The sequence below is a fragment of the Rhinoderma darwinii genome, chromosome 4, assembly GCF_050947455.1.
Source record: "Rhinoderma darwinii isolate aRhiDar2 chromosome 4, aRhiDar2.hap1, whole genome shotgun sequence".
NCBI classification, from domain to species: Eukaryota; Metazoa; Chordata; class Amphibia; order Anura; family Rhinodermatidae; genus Rhinoderma; species Rhinoderma darwinii.
In genome coordinates this window covers 383,654,179-383,673,080 of record NC_134690.1, presented here as the reverse complement: position 1 = coordinate 383,673,080, position 18,902 = coordinate 383,654,179, and the positions used below count along the sequence as shown (strand labels likewise).

General features: G+C 41.3%; 1 protein-coding gene across 2 annotated transcripts in view; it reads right to left on the bottom strand.

The window, feature by feature from the left end:
• THADA (THADA armadillo repeat containing) overlaps positions 1 to 18,902 on the bottom strand; it is a 479,325-nt gene that overhangs the window by 1,852 nt on the left and 458,571 nt on the right. For both annotated transcript variants that reach the window (XM_075863236.1, XM_075863235.1), the window contains exon 37: positions 1,479 to 1,642. In XM_075863236.1, the coding sequence (XP_075719351.1) occupies positions 1,479 to 1,642 (164 nt within the window). The remainder of the gene's footprint in view (positions 1 to 1,478; positions 1,643 to 18,902) is intronic.

Below are 18,902 nucleotides of genomic sequence, written 5' to 3'. Positions count from 1 at the left end.
ATTTTTAAAAATGTTATGAAACATTTTATTTTAGCGTCCTCCTAGGAGACTACCATCCGGTCATTAGATTGCTCATGCAATAATTAGGCATTGCAGTGTATTGCCTTTATCTGTTCCCTACTATTAAAGGCTATGTAAACCTGCCATTTTTTTATTGTATTTTTATAAAAAGTTCAGTGTAATTGGTGCAACTTTAAAGAAATAATTTTTATAAAAAATTCTTTGAGATACAGCTGCTCTGTATTCTCTATACAGAGCAGCTGTATAGTTCGCTAAATCCTGCTCCCATCAGGACCGCGGGACTGACGGGTTCAGTGTCAGCGTCACCCATCAACGGAAAGCATAGTTCCTATTTGCATTACCATTGATTTCAATGGTAATGCTTCCATCGCTAATGGTTTCCGTCTGTCTCCGTTCTGTAAGGAAATCATTGAAATCAATCGTAATGCAAACGGAAGCTATGCTTTCCGTTTGCTTTTCCATTGATGGGTTCCCTCCGACCAAAAGGTCTGACGGAACCCATCAACGGAAACGGAATGCTGATGTGAACACACCCTAAGTTACGAACTTAGATGTGATAGATTACAGGTGGATCCCGGGACCGACTGAGTCAGATCATAGCGAAAGATACAACTGCTCTGGATAGCGATTACAGAGCAGCTGTATCTCAAAAAGTAAAAATAATTTAAAATAAAAGACTATTTATAAAGTTGCACCAATCATATTTACTTTTTTATTTAAAAAAAAATGCCATTCAAAAGGTTTACATAGCCTTTTAAGCCTTGCCTCTGTATGAATAATAGAGGTCATTAGGTCTCCAGACCTGGGCTTATGTGGTTTCATAAATAAAATCCAGGCCTAATACAAATGGGTCATACCTGAAATACTATATCATGGCTGAAATTAATATGTTTGAACCTTGCAATCTGGATTCCATCTTCTGTTTACCGGAATATAGTTGATTTAAGATCAGAATAGCCTGTGCATATTATTATTATTATTAATTAAAAGCTCCTCAGAGCCCATGTCATAAATTAGTTATATTTTCCTAAGCAGCCTCCTCGCTCTGTAAGTAAATGTTTGGAGATTAATAAACTATAAAGCTTTTCCGGTTTCAGCAGACATTGGAGTAATTCACTACAATCATTACAGCTCTTAAAACACCTATACTGTTTATGTTTCTTTTTGCTCATTTGCTTTCATTTTGTCATAGTAAAAGTCCTGTGGGCCCCCTTGGCATGGAAGCACTGCACAGCTTAATTATTATGTACCCGCATTCATGCCTGCCATATCCCCTTGTAAAATGACTGCATTGGCATGCACAACACCTGTGCGTCTAATTGGTAATATGAAGAACACAACATTTTTGTCTTGTGGGTTACGTCAGTCTCAGTCCAGGATCATTTTTCTGTGCAGGCTTTTCACACCTCAAGTCTAGTCTTTTTTGGAATTCTGTGGACATTGGTCAGCATAATTACCATTTTTGTGGTTTCTGGACTGCCGAGATCATCTTCTCCTAGCAACCATTCAAGGAGGACGGTGACACCATGTGCAACATGATTCCACTGCTGAAGAAGCTCACATAGGATCCCAAAAGTCAGGTCCAAAGCCATGGGAGGATTGACGGTACAATACAGAAACCCTGGAGAGAGGAGAACACATCAATATGACACATTTGCAAAAGTGGCCAATATCGGAAATGGGTTATTTTTAAAGGTTAAGTCAGATGCCCTCCTCCATCAAGTCAATAGAGGATCAAGTGATCTTTACCAATAAGAGCTAGAGCAGGTCCGGCATCAGATGTATTTGGATCCTTGGGCGAGTCACAGTGGGCCCCCTGTCTAACCCCAAACTTGGATTGACAAATGTAGAGCATGTTTACACTGCTTGCCATGAGTCTCCCCAACCCAGTGGGCCCTGCCATCTGCAATATTTCCCTGCTGCTGAAGCTCGTCCTGGACAGAAAAACGCGGAAGTCGTTGTACGACACTATAAAGTAAAATTTCACCATACCATTAGTTTAAAACTTTGATGGGTGAAAAGAAAAATGCTTCCTTTTGTAGTACACGTAAAGTACACTGACCACTGGGGGTGCAATCTTCATGCCAATAACCGCGCCCATGGAACTTTGTAAAACTGTTCAAGTTTTTCGAGGGGAATTTTTTTCTTGTGGAGGCCTCACATGCAAAGCAGACAGAGACATATTCACACAAAGTTAAGGCTATGATTGCTGCCAAAGGTACCTGATAAATACACACCTGAAGGGGGTTAATAGCTATGCAATCAATTATTTTATGTTTAATAATTGTAATACCTGTAAATTGGTTAATTTTTTTCTTTAACAGTCAAAAAGCCTAAATAAAACCTTGGTTATTCAATGTGTTTATACACTAAAATATATTTGAAAAAAAGTCCCCGGGAATGTGAAAACTTTTTTATAGATGCTGTATGTGATATCCCACAAAAGGAGTTGGGGCTCCAAAAGGTTTATATAGATACAGATTATTTTCTGTGCCAGCAGCTTACTGAAGCCAATAGATTCCTCAAACTGTACACATCAATGGCATCCTATAGCCTATACGAATAAAGGCTGTTTCCTCAGCAGTGAGTATTCCCGCAATGTGTGCTGTGGTTTGGCACGAATATTCCACCTGTTGTCAGAGAATTTACCAGAGCAGTAGGAGACACCACTCAGATGCTGGCAGACCTGCTGGACTAGGTTGCTCACTAGACCACAGGTAATTAATATTCCCCATGTATGTTTACCTTACGGAGCGAAGATTTAAACAAAAAAAGAAAGGTAGAATGTGGTAGATGATATACTGAGATATCAACACAATAAATCACACTATTATGTGTCAGGTGGATAAACAGTGATGAATTATTAAGAATAACCACCATACAGAATGGTCTAGACACATTACCTGTGTACAAAGTTGGCTATAGAAATATTTTTATACTTACAAGTTGCTAGACTTTGATGTGGTTGGGTGGAGAAATTAGCTTTTATCTATGGACTGATCAGTAAATACAGATGACAAAATATCACAGAGGAGTTAGACCAATGGTTTTTTTTCTTAAAGGGATTGTCTGTTTTGGACAATCCCTATTTGTTTGAAGAATCCCCCAAGATAAGCTGATCACAAGGTGTCCTACTGCCAGGACCCACAGCGATCACCTGTAATTTGCAGGGGAACCTGGCAGCAAGTTTTTGATTATCCTACAGCACCACCACAGGTGAAATGATGCATTACATGATACCCATGATGCACATGTAATGCACGTGTTGGGTCCTCCAGGATAAGAGATGTTCTTTGTGGAAACACTCAGCTCAGGCTAATAAATTGATGTCCTGAACATGGGAAATCAATACATATGACTAATATTAGAAGCTAGTCTGGTATCCTCTCTTGTATTGTTTCCGGTACGGGTGTCAACATTACCAAACTAGAGATGCTCACCATCATTGTTCCCTCTGTGAAAACTAGGTGTGGGAATGCATTTCTAGCCAACAATGTAATTATATTGGTTTCCTCCTTATTGGACTGATTATCCTGTTTCAGCAGCTGACATATCCTTGAGGTTCTTTAAATCTCAATTGCTTATGGTGAACACAAATAGAAACCAATAGGTAACTTAAGTCCCCCAGCATACGCTGATTTTGTTGCAGAAATTTTGTGGCTGAAAATCAGTTCCATTGATCTGAATGTGTTTTCTTCTGCAGCAAGCACAAAATCTGCACTGTGTGCCGGGGGCCTAAAAGCGTATTCTTAAAAACTATATTATCTATCGACAGGATAGGTTAAAAGTGTCTGATCGCTGGAGGCCCTATCACTGGGAACCCACAAGAATGGGGGTCCCGAGCCCCTGTACCTCCTCACTGCACCCCCCCCCCATGAGGGCCTTGAATGGAGCGGCGGTTGAGAATGCACCCTGCTGTTACATTCAATGTCTGTCGGATGTACAGAAATAGCCAAGCACAGTACTCGGTTGTCTTCGTCAGTCCCATAGACATTAAATGGAGTGCAGAGCGAATGGCAACGCGCATGCTCGTGTGCCATTTCATTCAAAATTACCCCACTGCGGTTGTGCAGTGAAGAGGAACGGGCTCGTGGGGGTCCCTGCGGTGGATCCAGTGAATAAGTAATAAATCTTGATTCTGGAAATACCCCTTTAAACTAAATTTGGATTTGGCTGAGGTGTTGACTGTGGTATTGATTTATAAGTAGGAAGGATGAATTAGATCCATATTTGGCCCAATTAACTCATGATGTAGGGCTAAGACTCGGTTTACACTGCTCTTTGGCCCTACTGCCATGAGGTCCATCTAGGTTTCCGTCACTTTCGACGACAAGAGTTGCTTAGTATGCAGTGCTATTCTTACTGTCAAATGACGGCAACCTCAATAAAGCCCAGACAAACCCCATTAAAAAACAATGGGGTCTATTGGGCACCGTTTGGATCCGGCAAAGCGTCATGGCTTCCAGTGTAACATAGCCCAACTCGTACAATGTAAAGCCTTAAAGGGTAACTAAACGTTCAACAAGCTTCTGACATGTTATAGTGACATGTCAGAAGTTTTGATTGGTGGGGGCCCAAGCACTGAGACCCCCACCAATCGCTAAAATGAAGCTGCAGAAGCGCTTGTGTAAGCGCTGAGCCATTTAGTTTCTGTTCGGCTTTTTCCAGAAATCGATGTAGCGGTGTACGGGCTCAATAGAAAGTCTGTGAGCCTGTACACCGCTACATTGGCTTTCCGGAAAAAAGCAGAATAGAAACAAAGCGGCTCAGTGCTCACACGAGCGCTTCTGCAGCTTCGTTTTAGCGATTGGTGGGGGTCTCAGTGCTCGGACCCCCACCAATCAAAACTTCTGTCTTGTCACTATGACATGTCCGAAATTTGTTGAATGTTTTGTTACCCTTTAGAGCTCCTGCATCTCTACCGGAGCAGAGCCTGGGCCCATCACCAAACCAGTAGACATGAGTGAGTTAATTGATCCACCCAATGTGCATTATGAACTGGCAATTCACACATTGGAGCACATTTAATAATACTGTCCAAGGCTCTGTTCACAGCTGCGCTAGCTTTTCCATTATTCTGCTTAGTCAGAGGAAAGGAATAATGGGAAAAAAGGGAAGCGCTGGATCTGTCGCATGACGGAACCCATTGACTTTAATGGTTTCCGTCGGTTTCTGTAATTTTGACGAACAAAATAATGCGGCATTCTGCATGACGAAGCCTCCGATGCAGAGGTGAACAGAGTTCTAGTTTTAGATGCAAAGTTAGACGACAAGACAGAAGATTGTTTCACTCACTTCTATTAACCTCCAATGATATCAAACATCACCAAGTATTGATATCTACGTTGTGGTCCTCACTACCCTACTTCTAGCTCCTTTTCTCTCTGACTCGCAATTATAACCTCTGAAACCACCACAGCCTCACAACTAGAAAAGACGACACTGACAGACCAGTAAATCTAAACTAAAATGGGATGGTTAGACATAGATAAATTGAAGATAAAACATGACCCTTTTCTAGTCCTGCTAAGCTATGGAAACTTTTATTACTGGCTCCTTTAACATAAGGCAACCTATACTTTTAGTAGTTTTCCTTTTTAATTGAGCACCAACCAGGATGTTTTTAATTTGCCCCTGGCTAGCTATTCTGGAAGCGTGCAGGATCTCGGGCTAAAATAAATCAGACCACACTTTATTAATCTGTCAACCACTCATGAAGCCCCCCCTCCCCCAATTTGCGGCCGGATACTATTATAGGCTCTTAGCTTTTGCTCTGCTTAATGTAGCGATGATTCATATTGTTGGTTTTTGTTTACCTCATTGTGCTGCTTGAACCTCTCTAGGCTTGTTTATCCCATATCGTTCATGCCTACATTCCTGACTTATGGGAAACTGATTAGCTTTTGACTGGAAGCCAGTGTAGGAAGTAAGAGAGTGATGCTTACTTAAGCAAGACTAGTCTCTAATGAGCAGGAGAAAAACAACGAAAACACAAGCATTTAAAAGTGGATATTTGAGGAAAGACGAGTTCTAAAATGGGCTAAAATCACTTGACACAAAATTTCGAAAAGTAAATCAAGCAAATTCGACATTGTTGCTGTGTGGCGTCATCACAATTCCTAAGGAGAGTCTTTGCTAAATATGGACCCGAGCGAGATTCACCACATGCGGAGACTGGATCATTTCACAATCCCGGCTCTTGCTACGTCCCGCTATTACAAACAATCCAGTCAGGCAGTCATTAGTGATGTGCTTTTATAGTCGTCCTGTAAACAGATCTAGCAGCAAACATAACACACAAACATTCACTCTAATATACTATCCCTCCGAATGACAGTGTAAATAGATGATGATGGAACGCAGGACATGACTCAGATCTGACACGGGGGCAACCAACAACACCACCATTCACAGCTTAAGCAGGCATCCAAACCAAATGCATGCAGTGGATAGATGTGTGGGCTACCCTCTGGTATCTCTGTGGCAGGAAAAGGGGTTTAGACAGGAAACTATAACTAAGGGCTTATTTTTTGTCCAGAATATTGGCCCCTCATTATCAGTTTATTTTAGCTTCTTGTGTTCTTAAAAAAATAGATTGTATTGCACTGAGAGAGCATTTTGAGTAATATATGTGCCGCCAAGCTGCATTGTGAACAGTGAGGCCATGTGTTCTTATATTGCTGAATTGTATGGGTATGTTCACACAGGGAGGATACGCTTCGTAATAGCACACAGCATATCCTCGCTGGTCGCCACAGGATATTCTGGCCGAGAAACCGCACCTAATCGTTGTGCAGTTTTTCGGCCGCAATATCCACTGCGGAAAACTGCACGTAAAAAAAATAGTTTTGTACTTACCCGTAGCCATGATGACGCATCCCTCTTCCATCCTGCAGCCTGGCCTCCTGGAATGTCGTTTCATCCCATGTGAATGCTACAGCCTGTGATTGACTGCAGCGGTCACATGGGATGAAACGTCATCCCAGGAGGCCGGCCTGGACGAAGCAGCACATAATTCTGGGTAAGTATAAGATCTTTTTTTTTTCTGAGTTGTAAAAATCGCAATATCTGCTATTTGTTGTGGGTTTTACCTCCCATTGAATTCAATGGGGAAAACCTGCAACAAAAAAGCTGCAATTATGCAAATACAATTGACAAGCTGCGGGTTAAAAAAAAAACGCACCACAAGTTAATTTCTGAGCGGTTTCTCCACTTATCATTTACGCAGCGGGTGGATAAGATTTGTTCAAATCTCATCCACTCTGCTGCTACTGTATTATGCTGCTGATTTTCTCAGCAACTAAATGCTTTGCGGAAAATCCACAGTATTTACTCTACGTGTGAACCCGGCCCATATATTCTCACTCTGTATCTATCAAGGATCTGAAGACATATTGGGAGACTGGCTTAATGTATCTATACACACGTCTTAAAGAAGCTCTCCAAATTTTTGGACATATGCTTCCTCAGTAGCAATATTCTAGTGGTGTAATTTGTTTCTTCTCAGCTCAGTTGCATCCATATAATTTTAACCCTTTCATTATGGGCAGCTGTGTCTTGAGATCCCAGTCTGAGCCTCAGTCCAGAGCTTACTTCCCTGTGTGCAGAACTTCCTGTGAAGTACAGCATTATATCAGCATCTATCAAATCTCTGAGACTCCTCCCCTCCCCAACAAGCTCCATCCTACTTGTTCTTCTGTATGTCTCTCCATGTACAGAGTGCAGCTGAAGAGATCATTCATGTCCTATCTAAGGGACCAGGAATACAGCGGTATAGTTTGGTGTATCCTACAATGATTACCTTCAGTTATTAAACTCACGTGACTCACACTGCCAGATTCTGCTGTGTGCAGAGTCCACTGTGTTTCTATGAAATGCAGCTTCACACTGCTCTCCCCTGCCTCCTGCTTGTGAGAGCTACAGGGATAAACCAATTACAAGCAGAAGGCAAGGGAGAGCAGCATGAAGCTGCATCTTCTAGGAATCCACTGGACTCAGCACACACAGATATAAAAGGAAATGCAAGTGTGTGGCTGGAGAGTTTTATTATCCTGAACTTTCTTCCTCCTGCTTGTGATAGGTTTCTACTTGTCAGCTCTTACAAGCAGGAGTAGAGCGGTGTGAAGTAGCATCTCATAGAATACACTGGAGACTCTGCAGTGTGAAGCAGCATCTCATAGAATACACTGGAGACTCTGAAGTATGAGTTAGGGGAGTTTTATTACTTAAGGACAATAATAGTTCTATTTCACTGAGCTCCGTATCTTCTTGCACTGATATAGGACTCAGAAATGTAGGCTGCAGGGCTGCACTTGAGACTGTGTTAGGGAAGCCACCATCAGATGGGAAGAAGGAGCCAAGATGGTGCACGACCCGTATATGGCACATCAACTAAAACAGGTATACACAAGTCGTATACAAGAGCCTCTGCATTATTCTTTAATAATAGCCTATGCTGCACTGTATAGGCAAAAAACAATTGCTTGAGTGCTTCTTTAAAGGCACACTAAAACGAAAGAGTATATTTTCTTCATTGGCTTTTTAGTTTAATACCTAACAACTCTTCCCGGTTATCAGACAGTTCAGGCTGCGAAGAGTCTGACTGGTATTCTTCAATGGGATTACTGACTGAATGCCCAAAAAATATCTGCCCCTTCAATGATCACTACCTTACATCTCCATAGTTTTGAGAACTTCTACATGCATTTACATATATATGTTTGAATGATATTAGCAGATTATTTTTTAATAAAATGGCATTTCATAAGCTTTCTACTTTGAGATCTAATGTTTCTTAAAACAAACAACAGTACCTCCTAGCCCAGGACATAGGACCACAGGTAAATCTACTGCATAATCCTCACCCAGAACTGTATCATGATGTGGCCCAAAAATGATAACAGAAAGACTCAAATACTCAGCTCTCGAATACATCTGTACCTGAAAAAAAGGAGTTTCATATATTTTTTTTTCACTTAGCTGAAAGAACATTAAGAAAACAATCCACCCCCACAATTCCACAGGAGGGAACAGAACATGAAATTCCAAAGATATGAAGTTCTGTCAATACATTAAACCCTATCCTTATGTAGCGTCTGTCAGAGAGCGGTCTGTAATATATAGAGGAGTGGAATCTTAGCAATACTTTTCTTCCTGCAAAATCTCCCTCAAGTGTGATATTTATTTTCTTGAGGAACATTGTGTTGTCTTATCCAGTGACTCTGATCGAGAACATGGGCCGCTTTACTTGCTTCTACTTGCTAAAATTCTATCTTTGTCTTTTATGGTTTTCTAAGAAAAGAGGAGTGATGCAGTGTGATGTCAAGGAATGCAGAGATAAGTTTCTTTCAAGAGAATTTTTTTTCCTCTATAAAAACTTGGATTGAATGTTTTAAGGATCAACATTTATTTCTTAGTTAGAACAAACCTGCCTGGAAAGTCTCATCTCACAATGCAGTATCTGCTACACCGCGTACGGCATTAATATATTTTTTTCTGGATCCGCAATAAAAAATCATTTAATTTGCAATCATTTCATTAGTAAGGGATCAGGAATATACATTGGGATGAGAAAACTTTATTATGTCAGCAATTTTAATTAGATCTGAATTTCGTATCGTCCTCGTGAAGAATAGAAGTTTATTGAAATAGGTAAAATCTAGATATACTTGGCTTGTCCCATTACAGTGACGTCCTCTTCCTCGAGTCTGTCTTAGGACTCAGTTGTGTCAACGGAAGATGAGGATATTGTATATACCAATATACCGTGGGTTATGTTTTAATCCAAAACGAATTGCACCCCCCCACCCCCATTATAGGGGCTGCCTGGTTTGGATAACTAATTTACAAATACCCTGTTATACAAAGTTTATTGAATAGTTAGCGATCATTTAAATGGGCAGTTTGCTGTTAAAGGAGTTTTGCCACCATATTATATTGCTAGGATATGCCATCACATTCTGATCTTTGAGGCTCAGACGACTGGAACCCCCAAGATCCCAGGAACAAAGGCAATGCAGCCCTTTGGATTGTTCTCTATATAGCGCGGAGTTGGAAGAAATCGTGGCCTTTGTACTTTATCTAGCACTGTAGCCACTTCATTTTAGGGATTGTGGGGGTCCTAGTGGATGGTCCACACTGATAAGATAGTAATAGCATATCACTCAATGCATTCAGCAATGTATATATATATATACTCGCCTTGACCCCAGAGAATCATGCATTCATGTGACCAGGTAAAAAGTGCTGTCTTGCAGTCATGTTGACATCATGGATGCCATATAACAACTGTGCCTTAGGGCTCATTTAGACGAGCGTATATGTAGTCCTTCTGACGGCCGTTACACAAACTCATGTACTTCAATAGTGCTGTTCACACCACCGTTATTTCAATGGAGCGTGTGAGGGGTCTGTGAAAAGATAAGACATGTCCTATATTTTTTGCACTTCGCGCATCCCTCCATAGACTGTAGTCTATTAGTCTATGGGGGATGCGTAATAACGGGTGCACCTTGGACGTGAAAAACATCAGTCCGAGGTTGGCTATGTTTGTCTGAATGTTGCCTTACACAGATATAAATAGTATAAAATAGTATCCGGCACACCAATTTTGAAACAAAGGTATTTTGTCTTTGTTTTTAATGCCAGTGGCAGAGTGCGATGTTTCGGTCTAAGCGACCTTCATCAGGCATTGAGCCGTGCAGGAAAACTGCATAGATGAGCGCTAGTGGTGCTGATAGCGGCTGGCCGCTGTGTCATGGCGCCATGACAGCCACAGTAAACTTTCTGGTCTTAGTGCATAGAAATGACAGGTCCTACTAATCGGAGTGCGTTACTGCTTGCAAGCTGCACTCTGCGTCCACACCTCATCCGTTCTCCTAGGATGCAATAGAGGAATGTTCTGCCTTCACAGCAGTGATCAACAGGAAGGTGAGAACTCACTGAGACTCAGGACAGAAGCTTGTAGTATCCAAAGTCAGGAGAGGACCGGCCGTACACTTGGTGCTTGATGCACATTCAGTACTACAAATACCATGCTTAAATATTAATCAGTCATATAGGTTTGTGCCCAGCTCTGCCAGCTTAGTTTTTGGCAGCAGGCTGCACAGTACAGCTGATGATATGCCATATTGGGTGGGTTCATTCTTTATATACCCAATTATAGCAAACCTTGCATGCAACTCTAATGGTCTCACTAAAATTCAAGTACATTTCAAACATTACTAGTCACATTGGATGATAACCAGCCATATGTCTCTCAGGCAACGCTATCCCAATAACATAGAAATCAATGCAACTTCCGAATTGAAAGAAAAAAAATTAAAAAAAATTGAAAAAACTAAACAGAGAATGGGCCACCGCTCCAGAGATACTCACACTTTCACTGGATATAGCCAAGTGCAGTTCACATAGTGCTGCATTGTTTGTGGTTAAGTATTCATTGGAGATTACTGCACACCAACTACCACTATGTGAATTATATCCGATCCTAGGATATGCCGTAACATTATAATAGGTGGGGGTTTGACCTCTGAGACCTCCGCAGATCCAGAGAACAATGGAATGGAGGTCCTTCGGCATTACCGCATAAGCTGAAAATATCTATAAGAATATATTCAGCTGGCATATGTCAAAACCGTGTCCTTTTGACATACCCCAGACCCTTATGCATTGGCATATATTATATTTTGCTGTACGGAATAGCGTAGTAAACGAAACTATTCTGTACAGAGGAATACAATATAAAAATATACCACGCTGTATAAAATTTTTTTTGCAATTGCCGGATAGATGAAGTATGGATACGGATTTACCGATTTAACTCGATTGAGACTCAAAAATTTGATTCATGTATAAGTACCATTTAAATTACATGTGCATCACTGAGAAAAAGATCCTTGAAATAATTAGTATCTGTTTTTAAAAAGTACCCGTACGGCTCAAATCATATACACGTAATATACAGAACACCAATACAGAACTTCATATGGTCGTCCATTTAATTGAATGGCCAGCCAATAATACTACATTTTCCCACAGCGATCCCAGCGGATCACATCTGATAAGTATTTGTCAGCCAACTTAAAGAGGCTCTGTCACCAGATTATAAGTGCCCTATCTCCTACATAATGTGATTGGCGCTGTAATGTAGATAAGTGTTTTTTATGTTGAAAAACTATCATTTTTGAGCAAGTTATGAGCAATTTTAGATTTATGCTAATTAGTTTCTTAATGACCAATTAGGCGTGTTTTTACTTTTGACCAAGTGGGCGTTGTACAGAGGAGTGTTTGACTCTGACCAAAGTAAAAACACGCCCAGTTGGTCATTAAGAAACTAATTAGCATAAATCTAAAATTGCTCATAACTTGCTCAAAAATGATAATTTTTCAAAATAAAAACCACTGCTGTTATCTGCATTACAGCGCCGATCAGATTATGTAGGAGATAGGCCACTTATAATCTGGTGACAGAGCCTCTTCAAATCTGAAAAGGGATTGTTAAGATTTCGCTCATGATGTAGAGATACATATCTAGGACTTTTCATTCTGCATATTGTGTCTAGTACATTTCCACAATGTTGTTCATATCCTTTCAATCATTTAGTGGTTAAAAAGCGCAGTCTCCTGGCTACATTCAGCCATTTATTTATACACGTGAACTTAAGACCCCACTGCTGATCTGTAGAAGATCTCTGATTAAATTCTAATATATAGGGAACAACAACATGTGCTAATTATTATGCAACTTTATATGATAGATAGAATTTCAGCCTTGAAGAATTGCTGAATGGAAGTACATTACCACCGCGCCACGGGGGATATAGATCAACTTTATTGGTCTTCTGAGATGGTTGTGCAGCTGAGATGAACGCAGCATAAAGTGTAAGATGACAGAATTAATTTATAGAACCATACGCGCCCTATTTACACATGACACAATGTAATGATTGTGGGGTATTCGCTATGAATACTGTCTATTTATGAAATATCTGAAAATATTTCGGAGTGTAGTCACCGATAAACAGGAAGCAATTCCACTTGGCTATGAGACGTCTCCTGCATTGAGTGAAACATTAAATAAACTTCAATAAAACATGCAACAACAATACCATAATCAACTCAAGACAATATAACACGGTCCCGGAGACTGGAGGGAACACCCAGAGGAGCCATATACATACATGACATAGGGCAATATGGGATCAGCTTTATCCCCCCCCCCCCATCACCCCCAGGAGAGGGACCATGTGGTCCAGGCCATGGTGAACGAATAATTGATAGGGATCGATCTGCAATATTACCTGAAGAGCTCTTATGATTAGCTTAATAGGGGATAATAACAAGAGCGAGGAGAATGGAAGGTGAAATACACATACCCCTATATAATGATTCAAGTGTATACTTGTTATTATTATTTTATTTTTATTTAATGTGCATGCCTTTACTATAGATCTAGCTATAGCTGTTTTGCTTAGGATATGCCCCCCGTTAAAATGAATTGAAACCCTAAGAGAAGATTTCATACGGCATGCATGTAGGCTTGGGAGAAAACGAAGGATTTTTAAAGGGAGGTTTCTAAATGTGTTTGTGCCTGCGCCAGAGACCGCAAAATTTCCCTCCTTCCTGTACTGTGCTCTGCCATACTATACTATACTATTTCATTACATCACACATTTTTAAATAGGGTGGTTTAGGGGAAAGTGATGGTTTTCCTGTAATATCCCTCGGGTCTGTACTGGTCTGGACTGGTCTAGCGGTCTATACCTAGTATCTCTTGTAGTCCAGGATGATGAAGGGGGTTAGAGGATATCCATGGTGATCAGGGATGGTTAAATTATAAAAATCTGTCTGCAGTTTATACAGAATGGAAAGAGCTCCCCCTAGTTGTGACAGTGTTTCTTTTTAAAACTCTTGTCATCTCCCCTGACATGTCCATTTAAGTATATACTTGTAATTCCCATTAAATAATAATTCTGAAAATTTTTTTTATTAGCTGTGCGTTGTGCCATTCCTCTGTTATTCCTCCTAGAAATGTATTAATAACCTAACAACTGGATGTTACCATTTCCCTTCAAAGGGGCGTGTCCCTGCACACTGACTGTCAGCACTGATTAGACAGTGTCAGTCTGTGTAGGGAAACCCCTTTCCAACTGGTAAAACCCAGATGTCTACTCATAAATTTGTAGGAGGAATAACAGGGGAATGGCACAGCATAGGGTTCTAAGAAAAGGTGCTCCAGAATTGTGATTTCATGGGGAATATAATTATTTACTAAAACTGACATGTCAAGCTAGCTGACAGATCCTTTTTTACTAAACCGCTCAGAGAGGGGTTTTCCCCCAAGTTTGCCCATGGGGATGTCATATGGACGTATTCACTTACTTCTCTATCTACTATAGAAGTAACATACACATGACTGACAGACATGAAATAAAAGGGGAGGAAAGAGCAGGAAATTGTCTGTCTGGTGGCCTCATCCAGCCTTTCTAGGGTCTTCAGTGTGGATCCAAATCACCATCCACATCACCACATCATTTCCACTATACAAGCCATTTGGATGGTGATTTGGATCCACACACAGTCCGATAGGAAAACCGTGATGTATTCATTTTATGTGACTTGTGACCATTCAGACTGAAGACTGTCTAGGATTTTTTTTTAATAAATAACGTACGGTAGCTTCTCAGAAATAAATCACAATGTATTTTCTTTGGCAACCTAGGCCACATTCAGGTGGATATAATGCGCCGGCAACACCCGGATCTCCGGTGGTTTCCCTGAACCTAACAGCTCACCATAATGTTCTATAAGGTCCAGGTGACGAAGTCGTAATACAGACGCCAAAATGCGACTTTACAATAATCTGAATGTGGCTTTAGGCGTCAGAAATTTTGCTGTGAACAGAATATAAATATAGATTTACACACACATATATACTGTGCAACGTTCGGCTATGACATTAAATCCATGGGTGCTTAAAGGGGTTTTCCACCTTCTGACAACTGATGATCTATCCACTGGATAGGTCATCAGTACATGATCTGTGGGGGTCTGACGCCTGGACCCCGCACCGATCAGCTGGTCCGATGCCTCCATCCACTGGACGTACATGACGGAAGCAGTTGACTCTGGCCACGGAATAGCGGGCGACCTGCAGTACTGCAGCTCTGCTCCTATTCAAGTGAATAGGACCGGACCTGCAGTTCTGCAGCACGGCCGCTATGCTATGTACGGTGCCAACTGCTTCCAGCTCCATACATAGCATTATGTGCCACAACATCCGATGCACGGAGACCACTGGAGCAGCTGATCGGTGCGGGTTCCAGGTGTCGGACCCGCACCGATGATATACTGATGACCTATCCGGTGGATAGGTCATCATTTGTCAGAAGGTGGAAAACCCCTTTAAGGATCATTGATGAGCATGGGGAGCGAAGGTTAGCTCGTCTGATACAATACTACAGAAGAGATACTGTAGCACAAATTGCTGAAAATGTTACTGCTGGTTAGGATAGAAAGGTGTCAGAAAACACAGTGCATTTCTGCATAGCTGCAGATCGGTTACAGTGCCCATGCTGACCTCTGTCCACCAACAGCGCCAACAATGGGCATCAGAACTGGACCATGGAGTATTGGAAGAAGGTGACCTGTTCTAATGAATTGTTTTCTTTTTCATCATGTAGACGGCCGGGTGCGTCTGCATCGCTTACCTGGGGAAGATAAGGCACTTAAAGGATTTGCTGCTAGCTTCGTGGTGCCAGATACAACAGGACACCTTCAGAGGACTTGTTGAGTCCATGCCTCGATGGAGCAAGGGGGACCTATACAATATTAGGCATGTGGTTTTAAAGTTATGGCTGATCGGTTTGTGTGTATATAATATATAATGATATTTGCTGTTCAGTTAAAATTAAAGGGGTTGTCTGAGATTAGAAAACAGCACCACTCTTGTCTACAGGTTGTGTCTGGTATTGCAGCTCAATCCTATTAAAGTTACTGCCAGACACAGCCCATTAACATAAGTGCCATTATTTTGTTGGGAAGGGACCCTTTTTCTAATCTCAGACAACCCCTTTTTAATCAATAGTTCCCTGTTATCAGCCATTGCAGGTTGGGTAAATGCTGAATGTAGAATTCTTCATGAATATTTCTAACCGGAAATCTATGTAAGTTCGTGCCCCCATGATCGCTACATCATGTCACATGTCTCCAGTTCTGATATTAGAAGCTGTGACCAGTAGGGTTAGTACAGATGTAGCCATCTTTATCTTGACTCAATGTATTAAATACACAGCGGTAAGAAACTTTAACTTGAATGTTTCAATGACTTTTCAATGGCTTTTGCTGTGTGATATCACGCTGCAGCAAGTTATCAGAGTCAAGATAAACTTGGCTACATCTGTAGTCCTTTAAATTGAAAACTATTGACCAAAAAGGTTCAAACAACCTAAAAGAAAATGTAATGTAACACATTTTCTTGGAACGACCCAGGATAAATGTTTAATGAGACAGTTATGATGCAGCAGAGTAGACCATTATATAAGAGACAGCGAGCTTCAAACCAGCTACAATAAAACCCGTAATAAGTAAGAAATGGGAGTTTTGAGTTACATGAAATAGCTGGAAAGTATGCACTTATCTTAGTTGTGAATGCTGCTGCTGTCAAATAAGTAAGAACCGCTGCCAATCTGGCGGGTGAAGCAGAGCGCTCAGAACTGTAGACTGTCAGCCTGTGCCTACGCCTCCCCACAACAGACCTGGGGTGAGGGGGGCTCCTTCCTTAATCCTAGCACATTTCCTGTCATTTGGGATATAACTGGGGCCGCGATGGAGAATAAGGTGGAGTAGTGAAAAAATACAAAAAGGAACAAGATGCAGTTTTCATTTTCATATAAGGAATCAATCAACATGAGATTTCCAAGGTGGCAGCGTCTAAACACAGGAGGGGATGGCACAGAGTGAGATCAGATGGCTCTCCCTGCACCTGGAAGGGATAAATTCTAATCTTAAATCTCTCTGATGAGCTCATTTTACCATAAAGCTAGTACACAGGGTAAAGTAATACTCCTGAAACAATCTACTTAATCCCCACTTGGAATTTACCAGACCTAGGTGTCATTTTCCGCCCCACACAGCTTGAGACCCCCCGATTTCTGGGAAAAGGCCCACACTGTACATCCAAGGTACAGTAAGCATGAACTGCTGGTGCCTGTGATTTCTCATCTCTGCGTAGGTGCGCGATACTACAGAGCGGGGGTGTACGCTGCATACCTATGTCTACAAGAATGAATATTACACTCGTTAATGTGCATGCATCTGTCCCGGCCTCACTGCTGTGCACATGTCGTTTTAATAAAACCAAGGATACTACAATACTCATCCCCAAGGGAAATGATTAGAATGATGTCCTTGTGGTGAATTATAGAAGTTGTAGAAAACAAGATATTTCTTATATATTTAGAAATTTTGCATAGAGAATATGGACATTATAGAGGGGAGTGCCCCATTTGGTATCCCCCTTTTATGCCAGTTGCACACGACCGATGTGGCACTTGGGCCATTTTTAACGGCACCCGATAGTCTTCACGGACCCATTCACTTTAGCGGGTGAATCGGGTCCGTGAAAACTGACCAGAGTCTATCTCCGATCCGTGGAAAGATAGGACATGTCCTATCTTTGAAAGATAGGACATGTCCTATCTTTCCACGGATCACTGACGTGACTCGGCCGGCGCACACTGTCGTGTGCATGAGGCATAAGAGCCTGGGTAGAGAGCTGACAAACAGAGCAGCTCTCACTTTGGCAGAATACAGGTCATCAATGTATTACTTAACCCCATTCATTTGCAAACATCTCATATCCGTCCCTACATCATCAATAACATTACTAAACCCATAATCCAGGCCCTAATTATTTCTCACCTTAATTACGGTAACTCACTTTTAACTGGCATTCCACTAAACAGACTGGCTTTGCTTTAATCCATCATAAAAGCAGCAGCCAGGGTGATCTTTCTGCATAGACTTCTCCTGTGCTGCCCATTATGTGGAACTCACTGCCCTGGACCATTAGACTTACTCCTTACATTTACAGTTTTAAGCATGCCTTGAAAACTCAGTGGAGTCAGCAGATTCTTATTATAAAGCAGTCTTTATGCCATCCCGATCCCTTTAAAGATTAATTCCGGTTTTAGCAAATTAAGCTTATTCGTTGTATAATGAAGAAATACATATTTTCTAATATACTATGTGTACCAGATTATCACAGTTTTTAAAATCTCTGCTTGTTGTCATTCAATAAGAACCATAATTGTTTACTTCCAAAGGATAACAATATGACCAGGTCATGTGATGGATACAGATGCTCGGCTTGTTACATGACAGAGCTCTGATAACTATACTGATCCATAAATCTGCGTGATCACATGAGCAGAAAAGGCTTTCATCCTCTGGAAATAAACCTCAAAATCTTAGTCTCTACAAAAATGTTTTGTTCTTTACATCTTTGTCAATGCCAGGGTCCATCAGTCGTTTGTGTTATGTTTCCACTGATAAACAGGTCCAGACTGAGGATGGTGGAAGCCCCTGAGCAAAAATTGGTGGCGCTCCAACATCTCTCTGGACCTGGAACCCACCTTACACCATATTGTAGCCACATGTAGGAGAAAAAGCAGCACAGCAAGTCTATGGGAGTTATGGAGACAGTCAAGCCAGCGACTATGCGTTGTTATCTCTCACCTTTTCTTGGCTGGATTGGATCGCAAATCAGTCAAGGGATACCCATTTGCGCAATAGGTAGGCAAGCCTGAACAACGTATAGACTGCACATATAGTGACTACCAGAGGAGTAACTAGAAAATGCTGGGCAGGACGGTTTGGAA